This window comes from Pararge aegeria, chromosome 12 (genome assembly GCF_905163445.1).
Source record: "Pararge aegeria chromosome 12, ilParAegt1.1, whole genome shotgun sequence".
In the NCBI taxonomy this organism is placed as follows: Eukaryota; Metazoa; Arthropoda; class Insecta; order Lepidoptera; family Nymphalidae; genus Pararge; species Pararge aegeria.
In genome coordinates this window covers 10,571,083-10,591,759 of record NC_053191.1, presented here as the reverse complement: position 1 = coordinate 10,591,759, position 20,677 = coordinate 10,571,083, and the positions used below count along the sequence as shown (strand labels likewise).

The 20,677-nt window shown below is 35.3% G+C and overlaps 4 protein-coding genes across 4 annotated transcripts; 3 read left to right on the top strand and 1 right to left on the bottom strand.

Moving 5' to 3' along the window:
- The first annotated feature begins 246 nt into the window (after positions 1-246).
- Positions 247-9,437, top strand: LOC120628035 (cellular tumor antigen p53-like). The gene is made up of 8 exons (XM_039896223.1): positions 247-383; positions 884-968; positions 1,466-1,619; positions 3,174-3,272; positions 4,374-4,563; positions 5,620-5,848; positions 6,628-6,823; positions 7,984-9,437. Exons 2-8 carry the CDS (start codon positions 910-912, stop codon positions 8,164-8,166), a joined length of 1,110 nt encoding a protein of 369 aa, XP_039752157.1. The 5' UTR covers positions 247-383; positions 884-909; the 3' UTR covers positions 8,167-9,437.
- Positions 9,438-12,280: 2,843 nt separating this feature from the next.
- Positions 12,281-13,147, bottom strand: LOC120628036 (peptidyl-tRNA hydrolase 2, mitochondrial-like). Its single transcript, XM_039896224.1, has 2 exons — positions 12,838-13,147; positions 12,281-12,670 (listed from the first exon to the last, which is right to left on the bottom strand). The coding sequence occupies exons 1-2, from the start codon at positions 12,949-12,951 to the stop codon at positions 12,305-12,307; spliced, it is 480 nt and encodes a 159-aa protein (XP_039752158.1). The 5' UTR covers positions 12,952-13,147; the 3' UTR covers positions 12,281-12,304.
- Positions 13,148-13,372: 225 nt separating this feature from the next.
- On the top strand, positions 13,373-17,314 carry LOC120628254 (coiled-coil domain-containing protein 42 homolog). The gene is made up of 7 exons (XM_039896536.1): positions 13,373-13,557; positions 14,144-14,345; positions 15,221-15,394; positions 15,568-15,646; positions 16,083-16,222; positions 16,386-16,648; positions 17,161-17,314. The coding sequence occupies exons 1-7, from the start codon at positions 13,448-13,450 to the stop codon at positions 17,186-17,188; spliced, it is 996 nt and encodes a 331-aa protein (XP_039752470.1). The 5' UTR covers positions 13,373-13,447; the 3' UTR covers positions 17,189-17,314.
- A 523-nt stretch (positions 17,315-17,837) lies between these two features.
- LOC120628225 (putative odorant receptor 85e) lies at positions 17,838-20,660 on the top strand (the record flags this gene model as incomplete). The annotated part of the gene is given in 8 exon segments (XM_039896488.1): positions 17,838-18,336; positions 18,414-18,539; positions 18,680-18,897; positions 19,067-19,094; positions 19,195-19,373; positions 19,442-19,531; positions 19,921-20,076; positions 20,607-20,660. Coding segments are annotated over 8 exon segments (1,350 nt in total), but the record flags the coding sequence as incomplete, so codon positions are not given.
- Between the last annotated feature and the right edge of the window lie 17 nt (positions 20,661-20,677).

Here is a 20,677-nt window from a genome sequence, read left to right as displayed (position 1 = left end):
TCACTAAAAAAGTGTTCGCTGTTCACTAAACAAGGGTGTCGAGAAGTAAGAATATGTGCATATTAACATTGGAAGCATTTTGAACAGATAGTATACAAGAGGTCAGTGCTTGAAGATCTTGCGGGCCGTAAGATCTACGGTCTGTCTCTGTGCGCTGTGCAGTCTGTGGTTCATGGGCAGTACGACTACCACAGACTAATAAATAAAAACTATGAATAGATATAAAAAAAAACAAAAAATGTTTCCGACAGCCGACAAACTGTGGTATTAGCAAACTTTGTCATTATATATTACCTTATTCTATTAAAAGTTTCAATATTTAGAATTTTAAACAAGATAGCTGAATAAATTAATCGCGTAAACGAAATTGAAATTCTTTATTGGTAAGTTGAACATAACAAAGGCAATGTATTTTTATCATTTGTAAAAGTTTTTCGTACTATTCAGAATGCAAAGTTGTTACTACTTACTTGTTACTATACATTCTGAATTGTAAGTACACGGAATTGTTCAATAAAATTCAATAATATTTCTAAGCATCGAAAAGCAATAATCTTAGATATATATAATCTTAGTATTTTTTGACAAATAAACAAATTGTTTTCCTGAATGTTTCGGTAGGTATAGCCCAAATTTTAAACTACTGTCTTGATTGTTTTAAAAGCATACATTACCATAAAATTTTATAGTTAATTAAGGATGAAGTATTAAAATCTTCACTATATATATACTTCATATATATTGATAACAAAGTGAATAATTAAGTATTTATAATCATCATTGTAGAATATTTCTTTTCAACTAAAGATAAATAAAAACTTTATCTTTTAATATTTTCAAGTATTCACTTTTCGTCTTATTATCACTCTGTCTATTTTTTCAGTTATTTTGGGAGTAGGGGATAAAATCATGTTTAAGATGGAAGATATATCTATGTCACCTTCCAATACCCAGGATCTGGACCTTTTGTAAGTTATACCCTGTAATGTGCATGCTTTGATTGTACTTGCATCCAACTACAGCTTAGTGTAGGTTAATGTATTTTATCACATTAATATGTATGTCTAAATCATAGAATTAAGGACTATTTGTATGTAACTGTTCTTATTGGGCTAATTTTTATTATATTAATTACTAAATATATAAGGAATTGAACTGTTTAACTTCTGTGTTGGATATAATATTCTGGTTTTGATTTTGATCTCTATCTTGTAGAATAAGAGACAAGGAAATATAAAACTATTAATCTATCTACAAATCTATAAATACAAATAAAATATCTTTAAAAAAAAAACATAACAATATGTAATGATAAAGTATAGGATCTCACCAACCCATGCTGGAACAGGGTGGTGATCTTTGCTTCAATTCCTTCTCATATTTGGAAGATGTCAGTGTTCAGAACAGCATTAATAGCATGTCAAATTATGTGCTATTGCTTAAGACTAATGAATGCTCTTTACAGGACTTTTGAAGGAGATGTTTTTCTGCCAGTGACTGAAAATGACTTTAACATTTCCTCATATCTGACTGGAGATGCTAGTTCAGAAGTAACATTAGATGTAGCAACTATAGTTGTTCCTGACATGAAATATAGTCCACCCAATCAGTTTATTCCTGTAAGTATCTGAAATATTTTTAACTAAAGGCTAACTCACAATATGATGCATTATAATATTATCCTATATATTTTTTTACATTTTGAATAACACATGAATGAAAAAATGGGCCTCTTAAATTTTGGGTACATTTTATATGGGCCATCAAATATGTATGAGCATATGGTTGCATAAATGTGGTATACATTTATTAATGCATAAATTTCTTTAGTAGTAATTCAACAGCATTACAAATTATTTTGGTTATGGGTTTAACTTAACTAACTTAATAACAAAATTTAAATTGTTCAACCCTTCCATTCAGGATAATATTATGTTTAATTAGCTTGCATGTGCCACAAGCACACACTTTTGCATTTGTAAAATATATAGATTAAGATAGATTATTTGTAGTAACAGGGCATATGCTTCCGCTATTTAGTGAAGCAATTTCTTGAGTTTCAGTACCCATTAATCCCTAACTTAAAAGATCTAAAAGAGCTGTCAAATAGTTAAGGACTGTATTCATAAACCAAAATTAAAATAAGTATCAAGCATCTTTCAATTTATGCTTAAGGATGTAAAACAGAAATTGATAGTTATCACACAATAGTGCATTTTGATAAAGTAACTTTATTTATATGTATTATATATTTTTTATTTTATATTGTCTTAGAAGTTGCAATGTCAATAAAATAGTTTATTAGACTACTGATCTGATGATGAAAGGAACTCTTCGCTAGGTATACTTGGCAATGAACAAAGTATTTTGACTAAAATTGTTAATTCATTAAATATATTATACAGAATGGTATCATATTATTTTCAAACTTGGTGGAATGACCTAAATTTATACTTGGAAAAGTGTGCCAACAGGTGCTCTTACTACTTCCTACTAGTTTGCTGTCCATACTTTCATCCATCTGTAGACAAGCTTTATCTCATGAACCCTAATAGGTAACCCAAAAGCGTGTATATATCTAATTCCTATTGTAGCTTTAACAAAATAGAATGTAAATCAGTCAAGTGCAAGTCGTGTTCGTCCATCGGTCAGCGGGCAGTATCTCATGAAGCGTAAAAGGTAGAGGGTGACATTTTCTGTGTGTATCTCTCTTGTCGTTTTACGAACAATTAATAAAAATTGGTCAAGTATCTCATGAACTGCAAAAGGTACAAACATAAAATTGTTACTGTTTTTAGGCGGGTTTGTCTAAAAATTGTCGCTATAACAACAAATGATAAAAATCAAGTGCTAATCGGACTCGTACACATAGGGTATGGGTATGGATTCCACGATTATATGGAAACCTGTGTGCGAGGGTGCCACCCATTGGGTACAAAACTCTAAAAATTAAATATGAGTTCAATTTGACTCGGCGGCCATCTTGAATTGTAAAAATTATATCATATTCGATCTTATACACCAGGTAAACCTTGAAAATTACACCCATATTGTTAAATTGGCAATTTGACCTGGCGGGCATCTTGGATTTAAATAATATCATATTCGGTAAACCTTAAAAATGACTATATTGTTGAATTGACAGTTTGTTTTAACATTTTTTATTATTACAGATATCACCACGTGGTCCACCAGAGCGAAAAGATGAGTCCGAAAAATGCAACTTTGTTGTTGAAATTGATGGATCTCGTACACAAAAGAAAAAGTTTTTGGTGATTATAATTTTCAATTTAAAAATATTTGGCAAATGAGGCAATAAGGCTTTCTATTTCAAATAAATGTATTAGCCGTTTACCCGTTCTGGCGTGATTGAGTAGCATACGTCAATCCATCCATACTTTCGCATTTCTATAAATAATATAAATAGTTCTACGCTATAAGCACACACACACAGAAATGTCAAAACCCAGAACAGCTCCACAATCCAAAGGGTTGAAAGATATTTACGAAAATGGAAGATTCCATTAAAAGATATTGTTCTTCAATCCTCTAATTATTTTGATAAGAAAGCTAAACATTACTTTAAAAGTTTATGTAAGAGAATTATATCATATTGAAGTAGGTATGGGAGAACGTAATAGTCGCTTACGAATATTGGTTTCTACATACAGTCAATGGAGATATTGCGTTATGACATTGTTAGTCATTAGTTTATGCCTGGATTCAGGCTACAGATATTATAACGTGTGAAAAGCTAACAACGAGATATGACCGGGAACAACGTGATATCCAAAGCACGCCAATTTCTAGTCTTGACTTGAAAAATACCTTGCTATTCAACATATTTTTGCCATAAATTCCAGGAACTCTATCCAAAGATCGACTATCGATTGTATTATTTGACAGGTATCGATTGCAATATTCACACTTTAAATCCTAGCTGCATTAGCTATTATTATAAATGCGAAAGTGGGATTGTCTGTTTGTCCTCCGTTCACACACTCGAACGAAGAAAAACATGGGTTATTATTTTGGATTTGTAACAAACGCGGACAAAAAACTTTTGAAATTTGAAAATATGGAGCCCATCTTCTCACATTTTTTCTTTATCTGAATAAAGTATTTTAAGTGCTTTAGACCTTGTTGCCCCAGGCAAAAAAAAAAACATAAAATCATCATACTATTTACATCCTAAGGTTGCCTGGCAGGGATCGCTACATAGCGATAAGGCCTTTTGTATCCTATTTCATTCTTGCAGCGTTTGTTCTTTTTTTTTTCGTTTTTCTGAATGATGTGGTATACAAATGTGGAGTATAAATAAATTTAAAATATAAATACTACAATAATCATTGTAAGAAAAAAAACTATTGCAGTATTCATACCTTTTGAATCGGATATATGTGGAGATGGGGTCCAACTTCTCTGTGAACTTCAACTGGGATGTGAGCAAGGTCCCCGATAGAGAGATGTACATACGCGCCACGGTTGTTTTCGCGGACCCCGATCAAGGAGAGAAGCGAGTAGAGCGATGTTTTCAGCACGTACACGCCCAGTGGAATGCAGGTAAGTTTCAATTATACGTACACTTTATGTACTAATTACACTTATTAAGCTCAAATCGCATTTCGCTGAATAGCTAAAGCATAAACTCACTCGATTTTGAAATTGCGTAAAACGCCAAAACGCGTTCACATACAACTCCCGTCGCGTCGCCACAATATTTATTTACGTAATCTACATTAACATTGTGTCCGAGTCCGCGAATAAATTGCTCGCTAAAAACCGAGGGGGGTTAAATCTATGCGTGTGCTTCTATACCATTACTCGTCATCAGCAACCCATTACCTCCTGCACACTAAAGGGCACGGGTCTTCTTTCAGAATGAGAAGCTATATAGCCCGCCACGCTGGCCAAGTGCGGTTCAAAATGTTTTCCCTCACCGTGAAAGCAACTGCTATTTAATGACTATAAACGCACGTAACGAGGCACGATCCCCGATAGCGAGGCCGAGGCTGACCATTTATAGGCTTTTACCGCTTGTCCCTATTTTTAATAATTGTTGGCTGCGAAAGCTGAACTGATTTGTAAAGCTGAATTGGATGCGTATGCATGTCCACAGAAAATACCAGGTTTGCGTGATCAAATAATGAATAAGTGTATTCTATGCCTTCATCATATCAACAGTAGGGGCAGCAGGGCACATGTCTCCCTCAATGAGATGGGGTTAAGGCCGTAGTCCACCATGCTGGTCCAGTGCGGATTGGTGGAGTCCACACATCTTTGAGAACATTGTGGATAACTCTAAGGCATGCAGGTTTCCTGACGATTACTTCTTTCACCGTTGAAGCAAGTGATATTTAATTGCTTAAAACGCACATAGTTTAGATAAGTTACAGGTGCGTGTTGGGATTTGAACTCGGTCCCTCGAAAGTAAAGTCGAAGTCCTACCCACTAGGCTATCAATTCTGTACCTTACATAATGTAACTATCGTTTTCTATTAGAACTTAACAATTAGTTAAGAAATATACTGTTTAGAAACAGATAGTTCGACATAATTTTTTTTACTTAACATTTTATGTACTGTGGTATGATGGGATTTCTAATTTCGTTTCATATAGAGACCACAGATGCTGTGGTGGTCAACAATGTGCTGAGATCAGCCAGAGAGCTTGGAGATCCGAATGTTTATTACTGCGGCAACCCTGATGAGACTGATTGCTGGTACTCTGTGTTGGTGCGACTCAACAGGCCAACGGGACATGCTTATAGTTTTGTCTGCAAGAATAGTTGTGGCTCGGGCATTAATAGACGAGCTATTGATATCATCTTTACGCTTGAAGATTCTCGGTAAGTGATCACTGTCTCATAACTGCCTCTTGGTTTAGTGGTTCACCTACGAATCACGAGGACCAAAAAAAAAACCAAAGTACCAAACCAGAGTTAGGAAATTAGCGCTGTCCACCCCTGAGCCAGAGAGAGACAATACACACATCGCCATCTAGCCCCAAAGCAAGCGTAGCCTGTGTTATGGGTACTAAGATGCCTGATGAATATTTTTATGAATTATATACATAAATACTTAGAAAATATATATAAACACCCAGACACTAAAAAATATTCATGCTCATCACACAAATATTATCCAGTAGTGGGAATCGAACCCACAGCCTTGGGCTCAGCAAGCGGGGTCGCTGCAAACTGCGCCAATCGGCCGTCGACCACGTATTAAGTAGTAAGACGTTGGTATTAACATGCAATAATAATATGTATATTGTAGTCTGCTTTGTATAATATTAAATTAAGCAACGGAATTGTAAAGAAAACTTATGAATGGCAAGATGAACTAGATATTTAGTCAACATTGTGCTGAAAATAACTCTATAAGGTACTAAGAGTGCTGTATAAATATGGCTGGTATGTTCTGGTCTGAAGGGCATGGTTGCCGGTGTAGTTACCTGCACATGTAGTTTAACATTTACGCCTCAGGTTGACGGATACAGGGTGGCAGTGGCAGGAAGGGTTCCTTGCATGCCCCGCGAAATTTTGCTCCGTTTATGGACACTTCACCCGTCAGCTATGAACACACCTTTAAAGAAAATGGTCTTTTTTACTTTTTCAACGTTTAGTGGCATCGTATACGGGAGGCAGAGTGTAGGCGCAAGGGCTTGCTCGTGCCCTCGTCGGGACATGAAAGGAAACGAGGAGGAGCTGAAAGCGGCCGGGGGTAAACGACGCAAGTTGCCGCCCAAAGAGAATCCGATCAAGAAAGTCAAGTTGGAACTCGTCACCAATGATGACAATCAAGTGGTTACTTTACCGAAGGTATTTATTCACACTTTCTCCTACCACTTAGTTTGGTTCATACAAATCAAGGAACACTCTTACGCCTTTATAATTGTATAAATGATAATGTTATTATTTCTTTATGGATATATAAATTAACCATGCATGCAGGATTGGAACCACCATCTTCAAAGCAATCGAGATCTGAGTGAGAATTAAGACTCGGTTCTAGTTCTTCATTGCCGGGATTATTATATCTTTCGTCAGATATCAGGATGATGTAGTCCTTTTTTTACATATATAAATTAACCATGCGTGTAAAATTTCGGATTCTGTATTAAACCCTCATCTTTCCAGTCATAGAGACCTGAGAGGTCGGCATTGCGACTTAAGACACTGTTCTGTATGTCTGTTGCCGGGATTATTATATATCTTTCACCAGCCATAGGCCTTTTCCACACCATATCGACTCGACAACTACTCAAAGTATAGGATGGTAAAGTGAGCTTAAGACGTTAATGATAAATTTAGTTGGTAAAAAACTATGAAAATAGACGACGGGGTGCCCACTAGTTGATCACTTCTAACCACCTGCTTATGTTAAGTGTCTTGTCGGCTTCTTCTCGGTAGAATCTGCCTTCCGAAACGGTGGTAGAGTCGATACAAGTAGACAGACTTGAAGTTTCAAACATTCTAATAGAGAAAGTCTATACCTACTTGAAAGAAATGAATTTTTATTATTTGTATTTTGAATAGGTGTTCATGGCGTTTTGAATAGGCGTTCAATTTATTTCATTTATCACATAATCCTGTTCTTATGTTTTAAAGGTTAGGTTTTTGGAATTTCTAGAGTTTGAACCCGAGTCTGCCTGTTAAAGTGTATGCTAATATGGTGTCAGAACGTATTCGCTAGATAATTGAGCGAGGGCCTTTAATAGCGTCTTTTAGCGTCATCTTATAGGCTGTAGGATAGATTGCAGTTTCGGTCCACTTATATCAACTTGAACCGCAGAGCGACCAAACTCCTGTTCGTTCCAACGCACGCTTCTTGACGCAAAATTAAACGCCGCTAAGAACGCAGCTATTATTTATAAGTTATTAGTAATTTTAAATGGGTTTAATATTAGTAAATTTTACACTTATTAAGTTGTTATAAATAAAAAGAATTTAAATTTGTTCATATTCAAATTTCTTTCCAGATTGATATAGTAGGGCCACGAGCAGCAATAACGTCTCTCAAAGTTGCGAACAGTATGATGGAGCAACAGCGTGCGACGAATCGATCACACCAACAGTCTGTTGAGGAGTTGGACAGGTGTATAACTGCCATCAAGAAGATTATAGACAACTTGGAGAGTAAATATAAGTTGAACGTCTTGTGAAATGCCTTATGTGTCATGCAATAGAGCAAATTGTTATGTTTTAACGCGAATTTAATTGAAGGAAATCGGTCAGTAAATCGAAACACAAAGAGGCTTTAATCCTGGGGATGCCGTACGTTTGTACTGTTTGTTGCTGTTTTTCTGATAACTCAATTTCTAAATCTTTGTAATTTTCTAAATGCCGCCATGGAGCCTCTTCAACATAATTCGGCTGAATCTTTTCTAACGCGGCAGTTCTGAAATAACGCCGTGTGCATAGGCCCTTATTTGAAATGCCTTAAAAAATGTCTTTCAAAATTAAGTATTGTTAAAATCGACGTTTTGGTTGATATTGCATGTAATCTAGATATTAGTTTTTTAAATTAAGTTTTAATTCTTTTTTTTAGTTTTTTAGTTTACACCAGTTATTTTTCACTATAGGCGTTATAAGATATAATTTTTATTTACTTCAAGAGTGATCCAATAAATTATGGACCGTTGACAATCTTGATGTATCCAACTAAATACTATACTTGCTTAAAACAAGCCTTGTAAAAATGTGTATGAATGATAAATTTTTACAATGCTTGTTGGTAAGAGAGTCTGTTTTACCGATAGGGGATTTATAATAAGAACTCTCGTTCCACAACTTTTACCTTGAATAAATACTTTCAGAGAAATGACTAAACAAAGCATTCTAAAATACACGATGACAAACAAAACATAACCTTAATTTACATTGCTCAAACGGGCTGTGGATTACAAACAGAAAAAAAATTAGGGTCCTAGGGTTACTAAAACCATAAATCGCTTTTACCTTCAGAAGTACAGGAAAAACGAGTGAGTGGTTTAGAGCCAAGTCCCACCAAGCAAATCTGACTATTTTGTTTGATTATGCCGATAGATCCACTGTTTTGGATTCGTCAGGCGTCTTGCGGCGGAACAAAGTTTCCTGGATAAAAATATTTTATTATTTCTATCCAGGATTCGTCATTAATGGATCTTTATATTTTTTTAATCATATAAGTATAATGAATAACATGGTAAGAGCACTTGTGCACTACATCCAGACCGAATCCTCGCAGTTTGGTTCTGAAATCCTAGTACTTTTTGTATGAATATTGTGCACTTGATCGGAGCTTGAAACATTTCATTTCTGAACATAAATATTTCAAGGACCGTGAACATTTAAATAACAGTAATTAAGTGTTATTATTTGTATGATTGCTTGTGATCCGAGCCGTTTAAAAACAATTAATTTTTTTGGGATCCAGATCGGATATATTACAATAGCGACACCCGAATTCTGTACCCTTGTATAAGATTTGTACACTCCTAATCGAGGGTCGGTTTATCGATACTCCGTAACTTCAGAGGAGAATAGAATTTATGATCTTGTTTTAAAACTCGAATTTGTCTGCATTATGAAAGCAAAAAAGGTCTTGGCAAAATTAAAAACAGGCATACATTGCTACTCATAAAAACTACTAACTATAGGTCTATTTTGCTTTCTTTTTACAAGTCTTTCTATATTTGAAAACGACATGATCGCGAGCAGTTATCAAATTAAACAAAATTGGGATAAGCAGAGATTCTGAATTTTCTCGAAAAAAACTAGTTATTTAAAAACAAAGAGCGATATAGATTTCTTCCACGTTGATGTACCATCAAGCATTAGTAAGAAACATAAAGCCTACATTCCGCCTATGATATCGAAAGCATTACCCACCGGTTTCTTTACTTGACGTACTTGTAAACTTCAGAACCCTCGGTTTTAAACCTACTTTCCTTTGTACAAAAACATGTGCTTAGAAAGCATAGCTTTTAATAATTAAAGTAATTATACATTTCGAGTTTGTGTCAAAAACTCTATATGTATAGTAACGAGCGATATAGAAATTAAATACAAACTGTATAAAATAGTGAATTTCAATTAGAAACAACTATTTAGAAGTTAAGTGTATTTACAATATTTTCAATTAAAAAATCCGGTCTCATCTAATCAATTTTATTGATTTTGGACTAAAATGGGTCTAAAACTCTAATGTTTACCCAAAGTTACTGCATTCAAATGCCTGTCTCAAAAACTCATTCTGTAGGTATATCTGTTTATGCTGTCCATGTACCTGAAACTTTTTCAACAATTGTCCTATAAACATGTAATCTTGCAAATATTAATTTTGGAATGATAGACAAAATTTACCAAATAAGATTTGAAATTATTTAATTTATTAAAAAGGACTTCATGACTTCATTACGAAACAATTATAATGGATATTACATATCCCAATGAAGGGTATACAATATACAATTATCATTATCATATCAACCCATTACTCACCATGAGAAGGATTTAGGTCATAGTCCACCACACTGACCCAGTGAGATTGGATACAGTGGATTTACCATACAATGGTATACCTTATAATATTAACCATAATATTTGGTTATGCAGTTTACTTGAAAAATTGCGATCTGTACATGTTATACACAGATCGTATCACAGATAGCCAACTGCAGTTCAGCCAGGTTAGATTGTGCAAACTGTAGGTTCTAATAGTTATTTAGGTAGGTATTTAGTTTAAGTTTGTGGTACAACCCAGTAAAGTCTTCCTCATGTCAGGGGTAATTCTTAGCTAATTAAGCAATTATAAGGATAAAGCGGATATTTTTAGAATTTTTACATATTTTTAGTTTAAATAATAATAATTATGAATGTGAAAAAGTATTTTTTAGATTTTTTTAGAATATTATAAAATTGTTAGTGTAAGCTTTTTAAGGTGCTTTAGGAATTGTTAACACGTAGTTATAACAACCCAGACAAGTAAATTAATAATTATTAATTGTAGTGAATAGATGGGCCGATAATAAAATAATCTCTCTGTACAAAATAAAAAAATACTGACTTTACATCAAGTTGATTGAAATTTCTATATAATAGCAATGGAGCATCATCTATTGATTAATCTGGATCATCGGGTTTGAGGTAACCCTGGTTAGCAGCCTAAACAGCATTATATTTATATTTTTGACTAAAAGTTTCTATAACAAGCATATGTAGTGTTGCTTAGCTTCTTCAGAATGATAGATCCTGACAAAGCGAAAAATTCCTAACCATGAAAATACTGCTGTTACTGGTGGCAACCAGTATTGGGTAGGGAAGTATGGATTCGTTGATGTGACAACAACTGCCCTAAGGAGTAGAAGCATAGGTATATTTATTTTATCTTAATATAAACTTTGCCCAAGCTCAAAGAAATGTCTACACTTATGGACACTTATGGATATAATATTGATTTGGCCATTTTAATATGAGATTTTACATTAATTATTATTAAATCCATATCTTGGGATAATTTTTGTCTTAGTATAAGTATTCTTTTATTACCTCAGCCAGGTGAGGCAGTACCTAGTTGAAATAATTATTATTTAGGTATTCTTAAAATGTGATCTGTGTAATTTCCTTCTGGTATGTGCCTAAAATTGTTTGAAAATGCAGTTTATGAATAATACATTTATTTCAATAATAATAATTCTGTACTTTTATTTTTTATGTGTTGAACCCTAACCAGTTGGTATTTTAAGACAGATAAAATATCTGGTCATAAGGAAAGGGAAGAAATCTTATCTCATAAGAAAAATCATGAAATATTAGAATGAAACTTTGGTTTGACTGGTACTTGTATACTTAGGTTGGTACTCTTGTCATACCAAAGGGATTGAACCTGCCTGGTGTTCAGGCACTATTTCATATTATTATCTTGCATAGATATGTTAAATTAACTAATGTTAGGTAATATATTTAACTGTCATGTATGTGTGTGTGAGGAAATTTAGATACATAGTTCATCCCTGTGCTTAGAATAATCATGGTTTAAATAATCATTATTAAGAACTTTTATTGAAGCAAAGTGAGTGGGTAGAAAGCTCCAAAATCCCTGTTAGTAGGACATTTCTAGGCTTATGATGATAGACATAAAAAAACTTAAATATGTTGACTATACAAATAACATCATCATGTCGACTAATGCATATCCACTGTACATTAATTATATTGCTCTTAGCATTCTGTGTCATCCCTGCAACAAACTCATTTGAGTTTGACTGTACACAAGGTTCTCAACAAATAAAAGCCTTTCATTTACATAACAACTTATTATTACAATAATTTTAAATGTCCAGTGACTTTATCAATAACATCTTTAGGCGCAGGTCCAACACCAAGCACTGTAATGGAGTTGGGAGCTATCTGTGTCCGTCCTGCATCTCTTACTAATGAAGTAACAAGTCCCATTTTCTTAGCATTGTCCGCTATTTGCTTGATTTCATCTACAGAATCTGTTTTGAGTGCTATTTTTGCTTGGCCAGTCATTTGCCAACTTTTTAAACCTTCAGGGTCTCGTTTTAAAGCTTTTTCATATGCCCCCACTGCTGCATGACAACACTGAGCTGCAATTTTTCCTTTACCCATGTTTAGGTCTGTTCGTACAACTAATACCAATTTGTACTCAGCATCTGATGCAATCTAGGAAATTCATTAAGTCTTGATCAATTTTATAGTTCAAAACAAGCAAGTTTTAATGAAAATAAATAGTTAAAAGCAGAAAGCATCATTGTTTCGTTTATTTAGTTTACAATATTATACGGCACAGTTCGATACAACTTAACCATTCTTCCAATGCCGGAAATTACCTTTTTCACCGCTTTGGCAGTCTCGGTGATGGTTCCAAAATATTTTCTAAATGCAAATATAGAAATCCCGATGCAAATACCGCATCCCAAACCAGAAAGGAAGTTTAAATCCATTTTTTGTCGGTTCGAAATGATTGGAATTTAATACTATAAGTTATTAAATAATTTAGCTGCAGGCGTATATTTAATTAACTGGATTTAGAGCTCTAGAAAAGCCACTAAAATACAAATGAAGAATCAAGAAAGCTGTAATAAATTATCACCCTATAAAATTTAAAACAACCTAAAAATTTCACACAGACATATCATCATTCAATGACAACAAGTATACACCACAGACCAGTAGGCAATGTATAATGCATTGATTTGTTTAGTTACTAACGACCATGTGGTCGTGTTAAGGAGGGATTTTAAATATTTGAAAACATAAATTTAATAGATTACTTTTATAAGCTCACTGTATATTTTTATGTGTAAAGTAGTCTGTGTCCTCTTTGGACATCAGAATAGTTTGTGTGTTTCTAAGCAACGGCTTCCCGTTTGATTTAATTCATTATTTCATAAATAAATTGTTTTTTTGGGATTATTAAGTGTTTTTACCAAAAGCAAAATGAAGAAGGTTTCAAAAGATCTGGCTCCAATAGCCATTCCTCACGGTCCACCTGTGGAGTCCACATCAGAGTATTACAAATCTTTGATGGAAAGTTCGCGAATGGTGAAGTGAGTCGAAATGTATACCCATTGTCCTGGGCCATAAACCTGCGTCCGCGGTGGCATCAATTTGCGTCTTGCGTGCGACCAATTTCAACTGCGATACTTGCTCTAACATTCCTGTATTGTAATGGGTTACACGCATAACGTAAACTTGCAGTCACCCTGGGACGAAAGTTGGGTGGCTCTTGGTTAAGCCTTGTCAGAGTTTTTTGTTAGCCCTTGACTGCAATTTCACCTGATGGTAAGTGATGATGATGCATGCAAACGTCTTTGTCATTAGAGAGTTAACTAACAACGGCCTAAGAGCCTCCCATCAGACCAGACCAGAGAAAGTTTAGAAAATATTATAATTCATCCCAAAGTGCCACTGCGGGGCATCGAAGCCGGGGCTTCCACCTTGTAAGACCACTGCTCTCATCACTGCGTCCGGGAGGTCGTCACAAGAGTACTGCGAGGCAGGATTTTAAATAAAATCGAATACTTATAAAAATTATAAGTTTAATGTGTCACATTATGGTCACATTGAATTAAAAAAAACTTAAACTAAGTATAAGATGACAGCTTGCTCAGCTTATATTGGTTTCCCTACTAGAAAATATCCAGTATGGGACGTAGCACGACCTACACCGCAAGTGCTGATGGAACAGGCTCGCAGAGACTTGATGCAGGCTGATGAAAAGCTCGCTCTAAAGAGGCAAGAGGAGAGCGTCAACAGGACTTTGATGGACAGTAAATGGCAGGAATTGCGTGAAAAGGAGATGCTGCTTAAGGAGTCATTTATTAGCTTTAACAAGGTCTGATCCGAGGAAAATACGGAATTTTGTTGGTCTAATGTTCAATTACAGATCACGAATTTCGGTTCGAGCTGTGTCCGAACCTAGGACAGGTTCGGATACAGCTCGAACAAAAATTGTTAGATGTTATTTATATTCTTTTAAATAGACAGATAGATTTTTGACATCGGAAATGTGGGTTGTCAACCCCCGTGCCTCGGAAACCGAGTTACGCCGTCGGTAATAAGTGATAACAACCGATGTTATCACTTATTTGGGATAAGTCGTTAAAGTTGATCAACCGGACCAGCGTGTTGAGTTATGAACTAAAACTAGCTCTGTGCCCAGCTTTGGGAAATTAATATGCTGTGGATGATGATTTATCCCGGTTGGATCTTGAATTAAATTCCGGCTCAGTTTTCCTTGGCTATGCCATAATAAAGGACTTTCAAGTCAAGTAAAGTTAATACGCATCGTCTGGATAAGCGAACTTCACAGAATTACATTCTGCCTGTCCCATATATTCCGATCCAGCTAGTTGTTTTATGTTTGGGGTTCAGTTACCACTAGCAGTTAAGATGGACTGCAGCCTTTTAGAGTGATATGATGACAGTGCACTTAATAAAACCCTTAGAAAAGGACGAAAAATATACCTGCGTTGTCTATTGCGTTTAAAAATAAAAATATTCTTTTCTATTTATTTATTAACGCAGATTATCCTTTTAAACGATGACCTTCCACTGCAGATTTCACTAATTAGTGCCACTTTAGTCCAGCGACATGTAATCTTTCTAATAAGAGGAACCACTGCCTGACACCTTAAGACTCCAACGCCCATCGGTCATATTCGGTATAACTTAACTTAAGTTAGAAGTTGCTTGATACTTTCTACTTAGTTTATCAGAGAAAATCAAGAGAAACGCGATAGGGCAGAGCGGAAGATGGAAGCTGACACGGAAGTGCTGGAGAGAAAGACGCGTGAAACAGAGGCCATGAGACAGAGAGTTGTAGAAATGGAGGAAGTCAAGGAGCTCATGGAGAAACAAGTCCGAGATTACACAATTTATGAGGTTAAGTTTCTTCTACTTATATCTATTGAAGCCACGTTAAGACAAAGTAGTTATTCATCATCATCAACTTATTCCGGCCCACTATGGTGCACGGGTCTCCTTTCACAATGAGAAGGGTTTAGGCCGTAGTCCACCACGGTGCTATAACCAATGATGCATCTGTTATAACGCAGGACTACCTTATGTCTGTGGTGCACAGCTATCCTGAGTTCAAGCAACCGCTAGACGTGCTCAACCGATACGAAGCCTTAGGTAAGATGAACAAATGTAGTAATACTTACCTATATCAATAATAATATAACAATATGTAAAAATATATGTATAAGATCAACTTACGTAAAAGAACCTTTTAAAGAAGAGTGTAGTAAAGCGATTCCTTATTTAGCTTCTCTAAGAGCGGCTTGACTTCTGTTTGTACCTAAGTTCATTTGCTGTTTACTTTCGATTTTACTAGGCTTAATGTTCTTCAAGACGTTGTTTTAAGTTACTATTGAATATCTAAAACCTATATCTGTGCATCCACTCGTGATTTATTTATATGCAGCCAAATATTCGCTACAGCGGCTATTACATATGTAGCTAGACAAGCCAAGTTCATTTGTTGAACGAGTTTATAGGATATACTATCACGCTATAACTAATGCAAAGCTAGCCGATATAATATCATTTTTTTTTTTCATTACTTTAGCTGCTGCAAAAGGCACATTAGCAGAGCGTCAAGAACGGGATTTGGAAATGTTGGAAAATGCACGCCAAGAGATCGCAGCACTCACTGAAGAGAAGAAACTCTTCATCATGGGTCTTAACAATACTCTCGCTGACCTTAGAGTAAAAACAAATTTATCTAATCTTATGTAGTTACCTATTAAATACTTAGCCTAAAATTTGAAATTTAGAAGGTTCCAGGAAGGTTTGGAATCTATGTCCAAAAATGGAACAGAACTTGTTCAGAACAGAAGTGTTCATTGTTCAGCTATCAATTTTGTTACAGTGGCGTTACGATAAAGTTCGCAATCGCGTGATTAAATGGGAACTTGCGTTAAATCGCCTCAAAGAAACTGCAGCAAAACGGCATGTAGAGTTGTGCCACGTTAGGTCAGCTATATGGAGTTTGTACGTGAAGATTTGCAAGCAAAAGGGCCTGGCGATCGATGTGAAGACGTCGGATTTTGAGCAACAGCTAGTGGTTATTATGAGGGCGTTGTTGGAACTGAAACGCATTTATAGAATCGCACAACGGAGGTCTAAGGAGAAGTGAGTTAGTTTAACAAGCAATTATAACTTATTTCATACTTAGGAATAATTTTGTACAGTTCTCTTTAATAGAGGTTTTCAGTTATAGTAGAGCTTTTTGTGACAGCTCATCCGAGGAAGTAGGTACCGCCGTGCTTAATTCCCCGCCCAGCAGCATTGTTGCATTTCTGTGTTTCGGTCTTAAGAGCGCGGTTGCCGGGGTAATTAATAATTATAGGCCGGTGAGGCTTAAAATATCCCATCTCAGGTTAATGAGCGCAGGGCGGTTCATTGCGAAACGTTTTCCAAGCACTTGCTGCGACGTGTTGTTCTTATTATAAGCGATAGTTTTCCAGTTACCATTATGTGGGCCATCTGCTTTGTCCTTCGGTATTCGTATAAACAAAAGAACCCACCTTACGTTTAAAACCATCCGATATACCTACTAAGTTATCAGATCATCACCATTTTAATTTAGCAAGTAGGTACTTTGTTAAAATCTGTTTAAAATACCTTGAAATAAATTGTTTCAGAGATGCGGAATCAATGCAGACTTCCTGAAAGATTAAGGAACACAATATTATCTCTGTCACTATCGGATTTACCTTCAATGAAGGGTTGTTGCTTTAATGTAGTAATTTTTATTAAAATTGCACTGTATCTTTTGAATAAAGCATATCACAATAATTTTCTCCTTTCTTAATAATTTACTGACAGTCTTCAAAACCTATAGTTTTAAATCAAGGAGCACCAACTTTTAATTGCAACGATTAACGTAATTGATGGTACAGTATCTAATTATTCCGTTATTGGTGAAGTTTTAAGTAGAAAGGGTTAACAAGAATAGTTAAAGTTTATCGCTCAGTATATAATTCAATTGATAATTATTTTACTTTTCTCCAGTTACAGTTTTCTCCACACTTATTTACTACCTTCTGTTGGCTAGGTCATATATGCTTTCAACGCCAATCATCTATCCCAGTTAGCATTTTGAAAATATTAAACTATATTATAGCACTGTTAATCCTTTAGTATCTTGAATTTTTTTATGACTTACGGACCGACGGACCAGCTTTTGGGTTTGACTTTCTAAATCCAGGGCAGAAATATAAAAAAAAAAACGGTAATGACGTATTCAAAAGTATTTGAAAGCTCGATTTTGTTAGGTTCTTAGTTGTATCCCTACCTACTTAAATGTTTATCATTTTTTTAGATGCTTAGTTCATCTGAAAAAGTTGAATCGACTCTGAATACGGATAAAGTATCGAATATTGTGCACTTCTTGGAAGTGCCCCTCAAGTTTGTGGGTTTCTGGGACTGGTACAGGACACCGCGTACTGAATTCCAGATTTTCATCAACAACATCTACGTGGGATTTATTTTGTTCACACTGACAAACTTACTGGTTTCTCTAATCGTTTATTTGTATAGTGAATGGACGGATATTCTGGGAAGTTTGGATATAATGGCAGATGGACTGCCTCTAGTCGCTTCAATCTTCATTATCCCTTACTTTTCCATCTATAAAAGTGAGCTGTATGAATTGGTAGAATTCATGCACATTAATTTCAAGTGGCATTCCGCTAGAGGTTTAACTAACATGACAATGATGAAAGCTTATAGGACAGCGAAGAATTTTGCCTATTGCTACACAGCTTGTGTACTTTTTAGTATTACAACGTATGTGCTTTCACCTGTTATACTTCATTGTAAGTATCCACTTTTAAATATTATTTTTGTACTAGCAACTTTTTTTACCGGGTGGACACATCCTTTTTTTTTTCAGGGTGGATGAAACAACCATTCGAGTATTGGGACTATGTCGATGTAACCCAAGGTTGGATCTTAGTATTGATATTCTTGCGGCAGTGTCTTTCGCAGTATTTCATGGCGCTCTCTATTGGACAATTCGGTAAGAGTAGTTACTAATATAACTAAAGCGTTTTGCAGTACTTAAATCTAAAATAAGTCGTACAATTAATTTCTAATGATAAAGTTGAGCAGTCCTCTTAACTAGGCAGCTTACCTAAATCAAAACTGTTTTACTTTTAGGTGTATTCTTCGCTTGCAATGCAATACTTCTATGCGGTCAACTAGATCTTCTTTGTTGTTGCTTACGAAACATTCGATTCACCGCATTGTTACAACACGGTGTTCACCACAGGGCGCTTGTAAGCCAGTTCAGTGATTTTCAGCAAGACGAAAAGCATAACTATTTGTATAATAAAGCAGAGATGAATGATTCCTCCTTTCATTATGATAAAAGATGGGTTGGTTGCTCATTATAATATCTTCCACAAAATAAAACCATGCGTACCATCTTGGGCGCCAGGTTGGGATTTGGCGCCCAAAATGGGATACGGCTATATTGTATCGAAATGAACTGACACAATTGGAAAATTCCACGATTAATAATTGACTATTTATTATTTTTTTCAGACTAACCAGGGAAATAAAATGCAATTCGGTAATTTTTTTACGAGTGCTAATTTAATTTTATAATCAAATGTTTACGTTTTCGATTATAAGTTTCCTCTATATATGTGTGGCTATTTCATATTTGCCAGACATCTACAGCTCCGTATATGATGATGCGACGGTGGTAGCGCTTCAGGATTGCGCAAAAATCTCCCAAGTAGTGAAAGAGTTTAAAGACCGTTTTGAAAAGTTTGTGTCCCCGCTCCTTGCAGTGCGGGTTATACAAGTTACTATGTATCTTTGTACATTACTGTATGCAGCTTCCTTGGTGAGTTGTATATGTATATGTCATAAAGGTAAACAACTATATACTTATATTTATTTTTATTGTTTCAGGAATTGGAGATCGTCACTATAGAATACTTGTGCGCTGTAGCGTTAGACATATTTGTTTATTGTTATTTTGGCAATCAAATTATCTTACAGGTATAACATTGATAGATAAGGAAATTAATAGTAACTATACGTATGTGCAATATAAGTTACTAATTATACATTGGGCGTCAAGTCGAAAGATCATGACTTCACATGGATCTTTTGGGCATTTTTGCATCCTAGTTAAAATAAAGTTACACAGTAAAATAACCCCTAGAACCCAACTCCCAAACGGATACGGATAGTCGGGATTCTTCAATTATTTTTATTGCCGATTTTATTGTGTCGAATTCGCGTTTCAGAATATCCACCTTGAGGTTTTTATGGACAGTCTGATTAACCCTTAAAAACTATCGATATATTGAATTCTATAACAGAAAGGATTCGGGATTTTATTTAAGGAACAAAATCAAAGTACTTACTTATCTTTTACGTTCAAGGCCGATAGAGTAGCAGCAGCGGGGTACCAATGCACATGGGTCACAATGGGCATCAAACCACGACGTTTGCTGCTCAACATCATGCTGTCCAACCACAAACCAATGTTATTGAGAGTGGCCAACTTCTTGCCGATGAATCTGAATACTTTTGTCCTGGTAATTTGACTTTTTATTACATGTCTTTGTAACCTGCTAGCCAGTTCCGGCTGAATCAATCGTTTCGGAAACTCTGCCGTCCACACAGTTTTTGGAGTCATAATATTTTTTCAAATCTGATTCGCATTGCAACCATGTTTATAAACAAATGATACGAGAGTCCACACTCGCATTTTACGCAACTGATGTTTCTGTGGTAAAGGACTCGTGATCCTACCGATTTCACCTAATGGTAGGACCACTATATTCGCGTGGTCTGGCGTAGAGGCGAATGATAATATCGATATATTTACTTACTAGCATTCCCTGCTTTATCAGTTCACAATACCAGTTCTTCAGTTTCCCTCGCGTTAACTAAGATTCTGTGCCCCCCATAGCATAGAAACATACCGGTAGAAACAGTGTTTACAGAAAAAAATGATATGTGGAACAATATTAATTGTTTCAGAAAAACGTAGATTCTGTTTCTGAAGAGTTTACATAGGTATGTGGCTTTAGTAGCAAAATTTCACCAGTCTTTTCTGTTTCAGATTGTAAAAACATCATTTTCCTATTATACGTTGCTGGCGAACGTTAACGAGTAGTCTGGTAATCATAATAT